The sequence below is a fragment of the Rutidosis leptorrhynchoides genome, chromosome 1, assembly GCF_046630445.1.
Source record: "Rutidosis leptorrhynchoides isolate AG116_Rl617_1_P2 chromosome 1, CSIRO_AGI_Rlap_v1, whole genome shotgun sequence".
NCBI lineage: Eukaryota > Viridiplantae > Streptophyta > Magnoliopsida > Asterales > Asteraceae > Rutidosis > Rutidosis leptorrhynchoides.
The window spans coordinates 673,876,772-673,891,572 of record NC_092333.1 but is presented as its reverse complement, the minus strand read 5'-3'; the positions used below and the strand labels follow the sequence as shown (position 1 = coordinate 673,891,572).

The following is a 14,801-nucleotide window of genomic DNA, read 5'->3' as shown; positions in this document are numbered from 1 at the left end:
AATCGAATGATGTTATGAACATCATTACTACCTTAAGTTCCTTGGATAAACCTACTGGAAAATAGAAAAATGGATCTAGCTTCAATGGATCCTTGGATGGCTCGAAGTTCTTGAAGCAGAATCATGACACGAAAACAAGTTCAAGTAAGATCATCACTTGAAATAAGATTGTTATAGTTATAGAAATTGAACCAAAGTTTGAATATGATTATTACCTTGTATTAGAATGATAACCTACTGTAAGAAACAAAGATTTCTTGAGGTTGGATGATCACCTTACAAGATTGGAAGTGAGCTAGCAAACTTGAAAGTATTCTTGATTTTATGAAACTAGAACTTTTGGAATTTATGAAGAACACTTAGAACTTGAAGATAGAACTTGAGAGAGATCAATTAGATGAAGAAAATTGAAGAATGAAAGTGTTTGTAGGTGTTTTTGGTCGTTGGTGTATGGATTAGATATAAAGGATATGTAATTTTGTTTTCATGTAAATAAGTCATGAATGATTACTCATATTTTTGTAATTTTATGAGATATTTCATGCTAGTTGCCAAATGATGGTTCCCACATGTGTTAGGTGACTCACATGGGCTGCTAAGAGCTGATCATTGGAGTGTATATACCAATAGTACATACATCTAAAAGCTGTGTATTGTACGAGTACGAATACAGGTGCATACGAGTAGAATTGTTGATGAAACTGAACGAGGATGTAATTGTAAGCATTTTTGTTAAGTAGAAGAATTTTGATAAGTGTCTTGAAGTCTTTCAAAAGTGTATGAATACATATTAAAACACTACATGTATATACATTTTAACTGAGTCGTTAAGTCATCGTTAGTCGTTACATGTAAATGTTGTTTTGAAACCTTTAGGTTAACGATCTTGTTAAATGTTGTTAACCCAATGTTTATAATATAAAATGAGATTTTAAATTATTATATTATCATGATATTATGATGTACGAATATCTCTTAATATGATATATATACATTAAATGTCTATGTCTCGTTTAAAAATCATTAAGTTAGTAGTCTTGTTTTTACAAATGTAGTTCATTGTTAATATACTTAATGATATGTTTACTTATCATAGTATCATGTTAACTATATATATATCCATATATATGTCATCATATAGTTTTTACAAGTTTTAACGTTCGTGAATCACCGGTCAACTTGGGTGGTCAATTGTCTATATGAAACATATTTCAATTAATCAAGTCTTAACAAGTTTGATTGCTTAACATGTTGGAAACATTTAATCATGTAAATATCAATCTCAATTAACATATATAAACATGGAAAAGTTCGGGTCACTACATAACATATTAATTGCGAACTTAAATATTTCCCGGGTATTACCTACCCGTTAAATATTTCACATATAATATTTTGTACAAAAGAATTTTCATTACAATCTTTATGAAAATATATGTATGTATATTTTCTTCAGATGTAATACAGATTTAATGAGTTAATATCATATTAAGCTCATTTGGTTTTCGGCTTGACTTAGAAGTGATTAATCTCTAAAACATTAAAGATTACATAATCTTTGCGGAGTATTTCACTAATGTAATCGATACTTCATTATTTATTCTTATTCCTCGGTAAAGGATGTTGATGCTCGTGGAATTTTTGTGAACCTTACAAGGCACAGATGATGTTTTCTGGAAAGTTTCGAGTACATCGAAAATGAAAATGTAAAATCAATTATGTAACTGAATAATACACTTGGTTTATTATGAAATGGAATTCATTGAATTGAAGCAGAGATTGTAGTTAACGATGGTTAAGTCGTTACGAAGGATGTATATCATAGCATATTAGTAATATGAATTAACCGAGTAGTATTTACCCTTTTTCAATTCATACATAATAGCTTAGTACGAAAAGATTTATGATGGTTTCAAAATTCATATATATAAGATATACATATAAACTCTTCAGAGGGAATGAGTTAATATTTCATAACTCGTTGATACAATATACGCGTTGTTGACTCGTAATGATTTCCACGGTGCTTTCTTGAACTGACGGAGCTTGTGATGTAGCAGATGCTGCTGGTGCCTACGGAGCTTGTGGTAATTGCAGTGCTTGTGGTGTTGTAGAGGATGTTGGTACTGAGGGTGTTGGTGTTGGTGTTGGTACATCTTGTGGTACCTGCGTAGTAGATGTGAGCCTAGCTTCCAAATCGAACACCGTCACCTCCAGGGTTTCTACTTTACGCTCGAGTTTATGAATTAGTTATACCCATTCTTCCGTAAGATTTGTCAATTCTTGATATTTAGTTCGAAGTCTTCTAACTTCTTCTAATAATCCTATCTGGTTAGGATTCGGAAGTAAAGGACGAATACTATCTTTAACTACATCGAGTCGACCTTCGAGGCGGAAAATCATGGCGAAAAGAGTGAAAACGGTGTTGCGAATAGGTTCGCCGGTACGCGGATCGAGTACTCCGACGTTAGGCGGTAAGTTCGGCTCGTGGTATGGAGTACCTTCTTCATTTCTCCGTAGGGTAAGTATTTCGCGAACACATCCCCATTTTCTAAAGAAATCACGGTAGTTGATCGGTCGGTGCGGTACCGTCACGCTGTCTTCGGAGCTGGAGGGACTTGGTCTATTCGAAGAGGCCATCTTACGCGATCACTGAAAGTTATGAAATGATTCTCGATATGAATTGAGGGTTGAATACTGGATGATACCTTCGTCTTCTCGCATACGTATATATAGTAAAAAGATTCCGTAATTCACGGAGGAAATTTCGAAAAACACCAAATAAGATCCACTGTAGTAGATATGATAGGATATGATTCGTCTATACACTATTCATGCAATCAATGCAGTAACACGTGTTTAGACTTGAGATGATAGACAGGTAATTTTCGACAAGAAATGATAAGCAAAACTTTTGACATGAAGACACAGTCGAAGTCCAGACTTACTAATGCATCCTAACAACTATCAGTTAGACACACTCATGCAAGACCTGGTTCACTAGGACCAACGCTCTGATACCAACTGTGACGATCGCTCCAAATCCATATGGACAATACGTCATTCATCGATTTCATTGCGAGGTATTTGACCTCTATATGATACGTTTTGTAAACATTGCATTCTTTTAAAAAGGCACACCATAAATGAATATTTAAATCAAAGGTTTTCGACATCTGATGATTTCTACATATAGACAATCACCGTAAATAATAGTTTACAATAATACTTCCGTTGACAATGCAGTCAAAATAAGATACATGGTGATGATTTGGTGAATGCAACGTTTCCTTGAAAAATATATCATGTAAGACTCCATGCACATAGCTTGTCTAACATATAAGTAAACAGCGGAAGACTTCTAGGGAACCTGAGAATAAACATGCTAACAAGTGTCAACACAAAGGTTGGTGAGTTCATAGTTTTAGTGTTTCGCATAATCTGTATATAAAAGTGGATCACAAGATTTCAGTTGTTTCATTCAGAAACGTTTATCAATAGATTCTACATAACAGAGCACCCTGGCAACTAAGCTTTAACGTTATAATGATAAATACCCCATTCGTTTTAATACACGCAAACCAACGTGTCCTAAACTCAAATAACACACGTCCGTTAAAAGGCTAGCGCTCTAGCTCGGACGAGGATGTCAAGCCCTATGGATCCATATACTGTTATTCGCGCCCACCAGTCCACATCCTATGTACTGGCAGCTACTAGTTACCAAAGCTAAGGGATTTTCGGTTTAAACTCAGTGTAGAATTTAGTATGTACTTGTATCCATTGCGTTTAAAATAAAGTGCATGTATTCTCAGCCCAAAAATGTATTGCAAAAGCAATTAAAAAGGGAGCAATGAAACTCACCTTAGCAGCATATAAAGTCGTTCACCAAAATGTGACTGAAACTCGGATTACCAAATAACCGTAGATCTCAACCTAGAGAACATATGTTGATCAATAAATGTCTATCAAGCTAGGTCAGGTCAAAGTGTATCACAATCCTAATGCTCGAGATCGACATAAAAAAATCAATTTTGACAATAGTTCAACAAAACGAGACGTACCTTATATAAGGATTCATTTACTCGGCTGGTAATATTTAAAAATCAATTTTATCAATCTTGTAAACAAGTTGTTTAAATCTTAATTGCAGATTCAAAAGCAATTTCAATTATTGTCAATCATAATTCAGTTGATCATATCTTTTAATCCGTTCATCGAAACTATTCGATATCTAAATGAAAAGTCATTGATTTTTCGCCAGCTTTCCAAAAACATGTATATCATATACCTTTTACCAGTAATATATGTATTTAATTCGTGATTCATTATAAACTGTTTAGCGACGAAATTTAGCATACAAGCATGTATAAATATATATACTCGAGCACTAGACATGGATACACAATTAATATATAAAAGATAAAATATGAGTGCTTACGTATCAGTATTGAGATTCAATATTGTAGGAAAGTACGTAGACGTAACGAAGATGATAAACACTAGATTTGATTCACAAATATACCCCCGAACATTACCCATAACCTCCTTGGCAATAACCCATAATTTACTTAGCTCTATCCCGCTTGAAAACCATTTTGAAAGTGACACGCTCATAATCTCGTCGTAGTATTTTATGTATAATACTAATTAATATTAATAATACTAATACTAATACTAATACTAATACTAATAATAATAATAATAATAATAAGTTATACGGAGTGTAAGATGAAAGAAATATATATCACAAAAAACTGAATTCGATCGCTTTATAAAGACTTGGCCTGAAAAAGTATCCCATGCGATCGCATGGGATTTGTGCTTCAAGGCCATGCGATCGCATGGCACCCTGGGGCAGCTCACAATTGTTTAACTTCTAGTTTGTCGACATATTTTTATATTATATATAATATATTTAATTTATATAATTAATTATATATTATATTAAATTCACGTGCATAGTTGACTTGTAATTTTTGTTCCGATAAGTCGTACATCGTCACTCGACTTATGTCCCGGTTCCGGTTTTTTCGAGTGTCCCTTCGTACGCTAAGAAAACTTGTAATTTACATTTTGGGACACGTACCTTTGTCAAAATATAGCCTTAAATTATCCCTAAATTATATCACTCAAAGTGTATCTTAAACTTTCGAGTGTTTTGGTCATTTACTTCTATAAATCATTGTCTCGCTATTTATTAAAATACATTTTAAAATCATTTGAAATTGTTATATGCATATTGTTTATACATTTAAACTTAAATTCATGTAATTCATTTATGTGTCATCGTTTATTTCTCAAACGTTCTAATTAACATAACTAAATATCAATTGAATCAATAACCGAATGTTATTATTGTTTTCAAATAACGTGAAGCTATATATTCATAAATATATATTCAATATACTTAAACACGTTCTAAATATACGTTGCAAGTTGTTCATAGATTTAATTCTAACAGTTAATATTCCTTATTACTGTATGTGTCCAAATTACGTTATTTAAACAAACAGTTTACCATTAATTCCGAATACCGTTAAACATGAATGATTTCCCAAATCAACGTGGACCTTACAACAGAGACCCGTAATAATATCATAATCCATAAGGGACTCAGTAAATATCTTTTAATTCAATCGTTTAGCATAATCTTTTAACTTCATAGTTAAATATATCAATCAGATAATCAAACCAATAAGTTTAATGCACAGTATCGTTTACTTAACACTTTGTTACGTTTTCAAGTTATAGTATATGTATCTATTTACATATAATTGTTCGCGAATCGTTGAGAACAATCGAAGGGTAATTGAATAGTTTAAAATTTTGAGATTCAACTTCACAGACTTTGCTTATCGTGTCGGAAACGTTAAAGATTAAATTTAAATTTGGTCAGAAATTTCCGGGTCATCACATGTTTCAAGGGCAGGGATACTACTCTCAGGGGTTATTCTGATGCAGATCTGGGTAGATGCAATAATACCTTCAAGAGCACCACCGGGTATGTATTCACTATAGGAGGAACAGCAGTGAGTTGGATGTCTAGGCTTCAAAAGAGTGTGGCTCTATCTACTACTGAAGCAGAATACATGGCTTTGACTGAAGCCAGTAAAGAACTAGTATGGTTGAAGACATTCATGAAAGAACTGGGGAGCAAACAGACAAAATATGTCTTATATTGTGATAATGAGAGCGCAGTCAAGTTAGTGGAGAATCCAGTCTATCATGCTAAGACGAAGCACATTGGCATGAAGTATCACTTTATCAGAGAACGGATAAGCAGTGGAACATTTAATCTGGAGAGCATTCCAGGTTCAAAGAATCCAGCACATATGTTCACCAAACCAATAACGCTGGATAAGTTGAAGCTGTGCATAGCTTCAACTGGCCTTCGGGAACATTGAAGAGAAGGCAGGAACTAGAGAGAGAAGAGATGAGCTGAGTCTTGCATTGCAGAAGTACAAGAGTGCAGATCGATGATATTCAAAGCCTCCAAGTGGGAGATTATTGAGGTGTAGACTTCGGTAGTTTAAGCCCAAGTAAAACCGGCCAGCAGTTACTTGGTGACCAAGTTAGGGAATGGCCAACCCTAATTGGTTTGGGCCGGTTTAGGTTATTTAGAGTAGGGTTTATTTTTAATCCTTGTCTATAAATACTCTCTCATATGTACTTGTAATGTATCACCTCCAAATTAATAATACTCTCTAGTTCCAAAGTGGATGTAAGTTTCACATCGAAACTGAACCACTATAATTCTCGTGTCGTTTTATTCTGTGTTTATTATCTCGGCTATTGTGTGCTTGTGATTATTCTGATTTCGCAGCTTAATACTTAACAAAGCAAAGTTTAGCACAGCAAATTATCAAATGAGGCATTTTTATTCCAAACAGTAGATAGATAAAACAAAAGTGTTCATGATTCATTAGTTCGAATTGTCAACCGACGTACACCTTGATTAAAATGTAAAATAGCAAAAATCAGTACACAAAATCCAAAAACCATTCTGCTAGTTCTGAAATCACAAAAGTACAAGCCCAAGTTCTGAAGGTCTTAAGATATTCTTAATCCTATAATTATAAAGATAGTAGTGAAGCTTACCGTCACCAGGCCCGTATTTCAATTCCTTCAAAAAAGTTTCATTATTCATCACATCCAACGCATTAAAAACATCAAAATCCTTTTGTTTTGCCACAATAAGAGCATCATTCATCAGCTGAAGTAAAGGAGTTTCAGTTGAAACATTATAGTAAGAATAAGCTGCCTTCAAAGTTGAGTGAGTCGGGTGACCAAGAATCGATGATGGCAGTGAATAAAAACTGCAGAAATCAGTGATCTTATGAGTCTCGGGGCTTTCAACAACAAAACTGTCAACAACATCGTCTTTTGGAAGAATCCAATGCTCCACATCAAGTTCATCAAAGTCGGGTGCAACCACAAACTGCATCAAGTAAGCCCTGAGCAGTCGGGTCACAGAAGGAACATCACAAAGCTCCATTTTTCTAAAACCAGGTGTAACTGTCGAATCTGGTAACTTATACAGCTTCATTGTCCTGCTCATTGTCATTCTCGGGCCAAGTCTTGAAAACCCAACATCAATAAGCTTTTTGGGGTTCAAAGATCTGTGCCAATATTGGCACGAAGTTATCGGTGTAGGAAGAACAACACCTGCTGTATAAGCGGCCTGCCATATATTCTCCAAATGAACCCTCCTGGTGACCTCTTTGATCATAACAGGGGCCAATCTTTTTGACCTGAGCTTCTTATGAACGCACAAGAAATTAACTTCTGCCATGCTAACAATTTCAGTTCGAACCCGCATTCGAGCAGGAATCCCAGTTATGAAAGCCACAAGCTTTTTAGAACTTTTCACACGAACACCAATGTGCCAAGTCTTGTAGTAACCTGGAGGATGAAGGGCCCACCGAAGAAACTCTTTTGAGTAATTAAACCTAAACATGTTTTCATCATCCTCTACATAATTGTTTGTAAGAAGGTTATAAACCTCTGCACACGTCTCCTCAGAGTCCATATCACATGTGACCCACTCGTAAAGATTCGGGAGATTATAAGGTTCTTGTTTCACTTCAGAGATTGGGGTAGGAGGTTCAATTGGGCCTTCTGGTAGGCTATTATCCCGTAGGTCCTTAAACTGACCCACGGGTTGTGTTTCCCAAAACTTATGCTTTTGTGAAAGAGTGAGAGTATCTTGAACCTCACTTGATAACTCGTCGAGTGATACATCGTTGTTAACGATCTCTAAAGACGAAGTATTTTGATCTTTGGTATCGTCAGTCGAAGAACCATTGTCTGCCATCTCAAATCTAACCCTATATATACAATTTTTATAATTAATAATCTCATTAATAGACCCTAATCATACACCCTAATACCCTGCCATTCCAAAATTTAATAAACAAACTTTCAGTTTTGAACATTAAAGTCAAAATATCATACATTCACACTCACCAGTGAGCACCAACACTAAGGAACTGGGTAAAAGTCAAAATTCAACAATTTGACCTTATGAATCAAAATGAAAACATTTCTAAATAGTTTAGTTTACTACATCAAAACATAAAGGATAAAGGGTAATCATACAACGTAGATCGTAACTATATACATGCAGTGTGATGAAATCATAAAATAAGATAACCTAGCATGAAATTACGGAATTAAATTGATAGACTGAAATTGACTTACTGTTTGTGTAGATTAGAAGTTTCTTAAGAGATTGATAGGATATGGACGGCCTCCGATCGGTAGCTCACCGGAAATAAGCTCAAAGTTTAATCGACGGCGAGTCAAAATAGCCCTAACGGCAAATCTGAGAGGATATATAGATACACTAGTGAAATATCTATTGTTCTATTTTTTAATTTGTAATTTATAAAATTAAGTGAAGGGTATGATCTCACACACTGTTTTTTGATCCTCACACACCAATTTACTTGAACTCCTCCCTAATAATAGGGTAAAAGTGTGTGTGAGGATTAAAAAACAGTGTGTGAGAATCATCCCCTTAAGTGAAATTCAAAATTTAATATAATAATAATGAAGCTGGCCTGTTTCCTTCGGCCCATTATTTTTTTTTGAAAAATTAGGCATTACTCATCAGTGTTGCAAAAGTCGACCGACTTGATTGACGCGTCATTTTTTAGACATGATCGATGCGTCGTTGCTAAAAAGTCGGTCAAAGATAAAAAAAAATCGGTCAACGTTGAAAAAAGTCGGTCAAATTCGAAAAAAGTCGGTAAAAGTCAGTCAAAGTCGGTCAAAGTCGGTCAATTTATTTTTATTTTTTTTGTAATAGTGTTAATAATTGTTAATTGTTCATGTTTATTGTAAATATAGTTTATATTTTAAGATTCGATGTATATAATATTATATATAACTATATATTTAATAAAACTATTTTAAAAAGTTAACGTTAGTCGACGCCCGTTCCGTCTCTCGTTGCGTTCGACACGTCATTTTTTAGACATGGCTGATGCGTCCCCGACTCGCGTCTTTTACAACCTTGCTCCTTAGACGGGTTGTAACGATGGGAACCCACGCCGTCGCAGCTGATGTGGCAAGGGGCCACGCCCCCACCCTTGGGTATCGGTTCGTGGAATGAGCAAAAAGAAGGCCTGCACGTGGCTCTGCAACGCAAGAAGTCACAAGCGTGGCTGTTTTTTTTATTATTATTAATTTAAAATATTATTTTATACCCCTTTTTAATACTTAATCCAATTATATTTTAACACATCATCACAATATCCCCAACCCACACCAAAAACCCACACAACCACTACTCCACAAAAAAAACCCACACGTCCTAGTCATAAAAAAGCAACTCACGCCCCCAACCTATGCCACTAACCACTACAACAAGTCTTATAGAAGAGGAATTTAGTCGTACCGTTATACAAATGGTCCTTTACTATTTTCTTTTTTTAACATTTGATTATTGACTCAACGCCCATTCTTTTTTCATTTAAAAAAAATAAAAATTTCATTATATTTGTTTTACCAATTTTTGATGTGTATTGTAGTTTTACCAATTTTTGATGTGTATTGTACCAATTTTTATTATATTCGTGTTTAAATTCATGTATGGATGTGTGTTTTGCCTTTCAAAAAAAATTCTCGTATTGTCTACCAATTTGTTTTCGTTTTATTTTTCTACTCATAAAAACGGCCTATTTTCACAAGAAATGACCATCAAGGATTGTAAATGACAACTTTTTGGATATATTTATCAGATATTGTTCTCTTCTCAAAACAATTTTGTATGTGTGGACGTAGCCACCAACAAGCCCATACAGCATCTTATACAAAGGATGTAATCGACAAAAGTTTCTATGTTCTTTCCAATTATGTCGTCTTCAAAAATTAACATTTTTCTTGTATGAACGACGAAAATACCGTCTTATACCCCATTAGTCCGTCATCATTGTTTAAACCTTAGAATTCCTAAATACCCTAAACGAACAGTTCTTCAAAACTCGAAACTAAAACAAAAGGACAAACACGTGAAATTTAAAAAGTCTTAATCCCACATTTCCACTTATATATAATACAAACATAAACATATTTATACACACACTAAAGTATTTTCAGAGAAACTGTTTATAAGGATACAAATTGTTAAGCTTCAAGAACAAGTTTTTAGACGGATATAATATAACTAGCAACAACACAACAAATAACATGTTGATTGCTTACGTACACACGTATATAAAGTAATTATATTAACAACTAACCAACATTTAAGGTGCCCAAAGTATTTCTCTAGCTTCTTTTCTTTCCTTAGAAGCACACCCTGAACTAATCAATGATGTCAGCCATACCTGATCAGACCTCACGGGTTCATCATCATCGTTCCTGTGCCAACTCCAAAATGCATGAGTCGAGTTCACTATCTTCAGCTCACCATGACCAAAACTCGCTTCACGAAACACGGACCACTCTGGTGATGGGTCTTTGTACCTATTGCGGGCCAAGCGAGTGGTAGTAAGTCATAAAATTCACGAATTTATGTTGGTACAGTTAATGACGATGCAAAAATTACTACGGTGGAACATTGGGTCAAAGCCAGAAAGGTTGAGTCGAAGCAGTCAGCTTTTTATAGGTAAAAAAAAAGGTTGGAACATTGGGTTGACCCAAATCACTCGATTCTTTAGATATTATAATAAAATGTACATAATTATTGTTGTGATATAATATATATGACTACAAACATGTTCCTGTTTCCTTTTAGCTAACAATTTTATGTTACCCATTTGACACGTTAGTAAGAACCCAAATTGAATCATTCATATTGCCACCTGATCACACATGTATGAAAAGAAGGGTGATCAGGGTATTAGCAAGGCTCACGAAACATGACTTACTTGGTTTGTAATCCTTCTTTGTTTCCTCCATCTCCAATTGTCACATGGACAGCACCGCACGGATCAGATTTGCCATTGTACACGCGTTTCTGAAGAACGATATACCACATGAAAATTAAAGTTCAGAGTTCAAATATAAAATAGAAGTATGAAACTAGCCAAAGATTAGAAGGATACCGAGCGTTCATAAGCATGCACATGGCCCGCAAACACAATATCAACACCAGCAGCATAAAGTAACGGCTCCATTGCTTCCATCATCTTGTTTCCTTCACCTTGATGTGCGTAATTAGTGTTATACCACGGCACATGAAATAATACAAGTAACCAAGGTGTTATTTTTCGGTCAACTGATGAGAGATCCGCCTGTTGAAAAAGATTAAATCAGTCAAATATATAAATTCAGCCAAATAGTGATGCTAATTGGTTTGTTAAAAAAAGATACTTTCAGTTCGAAGTTGCCCCCAAAAGGATATAATTCGATAAGTTATTAAAATATTACTATATATACATTCAGTAGTGATTAAATACACGAAAATAGAAATGAACTTACCTTTAACCAGTTGTATTGGTCAGAGTTTTCGTCATAATCTGTATACGAACCAAGCATTACAGCATGAATCCCTGCAACTTCAAAGGAATAATAAAGATTCGAGGTTGACCCACTTTCTTCATAAGGCATTTTCCACCTAGAATTATACGATACAAACCCATCCTTAAAAAAAGGAATATTCTCCTTTTCATGATTCCCTTGTGTAACCATCCATGGCCTTGCACTAGCAAGTGGCTGCACCAGTTCACCAAACGTATCCCATTTGCTCTGTATATAATCAGCATAAGATAAGTCACCAGGGAGCAGATGCAAATCATATTCACATAAGTCAATGTGGTCCAATGTTGACTTAGTCCACCCCGTTTGACCTAAATCACCGGCTACGGCTAATGTAACCGGGAACTCAGATGGTGGTGTTTTGAAACTGAGCTCGGGTCCTTGACCGCCACATCTGTAATAGTAAACGGTGTTGTGTTCGAGTGGTCCGATAACGGTGTGGTGTATAGTCCCGGATCTATACAATAAATAGCTATAAGAAGTTGCATCTCCGAAACCCTTAAAAGTGTATTTTCCGGGTGATGTTCCGTATTCAACGAGTGAAGGTGAAGATGAATCGCTAGTAATCCATGTAACGCGAATGTGTTTATCCCCAGCCAAGGATATATGCACCTGCAATGACAATATTTATTAGCAGTGGAAACTAATACACGTGTGAAATTTAGATAAAGTAAAAGATACCAGTGAACATTTATGGCATGAAGATAAATAATGTTTCGTGCAAAAAGCATAAAAACCCAAGAAAATGTGTTAATAGTTAGTACCAAACTGAAGTTGCAAGCCACCTAAATGCTGATAATAGGAAGTTGCATAACGTAAAACTTTAAGGCTAGTGTATCGTGCATAACATAAAAATAGGAAGTTACTCACACCAAAAGCTTGATACCCAGTCTTACATAAGCTATACTAGCATACACCCGGTTTACCAATTTATTGTGTTACCAATCATCAAGGTTGAACCATTTAAAACGTATACCCCGAATAGGTGTTCTAAATGAGCATGAGGTATAGATAAACGTTTAGTCTTCAACCATAGGTGTATCTTTTATGGCAACCACACGATATGTGTATTGTATATGTGCATTTTAGCATGAAAACAGAACTTAATATTCCATCATCACTGATCGGCCATATAAGAGCACAAATTTACAACTTAACAACTCACCTTCTTGTATTTTTAATGACCTATATCTCAATCAATCATCGTATCATTTTCTTGAGTCCGCCAAGCATAATCACGTCATATTGACTAGTCAGTAGTCACCATTATCACATCTTATAAATTACCTCTCTCAAAGCAAAAGTTGACTTCACTTAATTAGTTTAGTCCTTTTTAGCACTTAAAAAACTAAAAAGTTGTTTCTACCAACTCTAGATTTATATTACACATTAAGTTGCTTCGTTATTCAACAAGATACATCGACAAAAGCATACAGTGTATGTTTTTATAGTCGGTGATCAAGCCAGAAATTCCAAAAGGAGGTCAAAGAATTATATCTGATAATAATATTAGTTTTAGGATGTGAATAATCTGATAATAATATTAATTTTAGTGATTATAATGGTAACCTGGAAATTATCTGTTCTTCATGCTTTCACACTTGCTAGTGTGTCAACATAATAGCTTTTTTAATTTGCAGTAAAAAACATAAATGTCCTTCATTTCACACGCAGTCAAGTATTATCCAACTAACATGACTGTACACGTTAATAAAAAGTAAGGTTGCAAAAATCCCTACTCGGGAAGTACTCAGTCGGGACTTTTAGGGAATACTCGAATGTTGACCAAGTTTGACTTTGACTGATTTTTGACCGATTTTCATAGTAATCCCGAGTTTTGATTGATTTTACGAGTGATACCGAGTTTGACCAAGTACTCGCCGAATTCTCTATGAGTTGCAAAAACTGGGTACTCGCCAAGTAATTCCGAGTTCTGCAACATTTACTAAAAACAAACACAACATGTTGCAGAATGCAGTTTGCAAACACTGTCAAACATCTAGCAGAATTTGATAAAGTTATTAGTTAATACCAAATAAGGTCTCCAAAATAGGTATGTACATTCATCCTCAAAATTATTCCTAAAAGTGTATGCACATGTGACATGTTATCCCTTAGATATAACTAAAGTACCTATATATAAATAATCCACAGCATAAATCCCTTAAAGCTAAAATTCTTAAGAAAAAGCTAAACATTATAATCACTCAAACACAGCACACCATATTCTTCAATATCTAATTAAAATATAACAGCATAACTATGAAATAAAAGGTAAATTCGATGCTACATATAAATACATAAACAAATCATACGCAATCTCTCCAGTCATAATATGAGCAAATACACAGAACACCTAGATCTACCTATGGTATATAATAATTATATATGTCATTGAATAACCTGTTGAGGTTGAGATGAAGGCTTTGGATCCCAAGGGAAGTGTAAAGTTTTTCGAGGCGGTGGCCGGACGTAATCGGCGTTGACGGTTACGGCGGTGATTAGGATTAGAACCGCCGTTAACGGTAACAGTAGCTTCAGCTTATTTGGCACCATTTTTTAATCAGAGTGAATTCAAACCGGTATCATCTGGTGTATTTTTTGTCTGAGTAAAGGTATCATCTTCAATCCAAGTTTTATACCATTTACATGATTAGCCCTTCATGTTTGAAGTTATTTACAAACGCCAAACTTTAGGCACATCAAGTCAATTATTGGTCCTACAAAGAGACAAATTGTCAGTCTACTCTTTTCCTTTTTATTGGTGATTTCTCTTTTTATATTTTTGGTTATTATTTTATTCGAAAATTAAA

General features: G+C 34.7%; 2 protein-coding genes across 2 annotated transcripts; both read right to left on the bottom strand.

Moving 5' to 3' along the window:
- Window positions 1-6,877: 6,877 nt before the first annotated feature.
- Window positions 6,878-8,852, bottom strand: LOC139885954 (glycylpeptide N-tetradecanoyltransferase 1-like). Its single transcript, XM_071869702.1, has 2 exons — window positions 8,704-8,852; window positions 6,878-8,330 (listed from the first exon to the last, which is right to left on the bottom strand). The coding sequence occupies exon 2, from the start codon at window positions 8,315-8,317 to the stop codon at window positions 7,022-7,024; it is 1,296 nt and encodes a 431-aa protein (XP_071725803.1). The 5' UTR covers window positions 8,318-8,330; window positions 8,704-8,852; the 3' UTR covers window positions 6,878-7,021.
- Window positions 8,853-10,544: 1,692 nt separating this feature from the next.
- Window positions 10,545-14,586, bottom strand: LOC139885953 (purple acid phosphatase 18). The gene is made up of 5 exons (XM_071869701.1): window positions 14,392-14,586; window positions 11,932-12,600; window positions 11,556-11,744; window positions 11,379-11,467; window positions 10,545-10,974 (listed from the first exon to the last, which is right to left on the bottom strand). Exons 1-5 carry the CDS (start codon window positions 14,542-14,544, stop codon window positions 10,755-10,757), a joined length of 1,320 nt encoding a protein of 439 aa, XP_071725802.1. The 5' UTR covers window positions 14,545-14,586; the 3' UTR covers window positions 10,545-10,754.
- Between the last annotated feature and the right edge of the window lie 215 nt (window positions 14,587-14,801).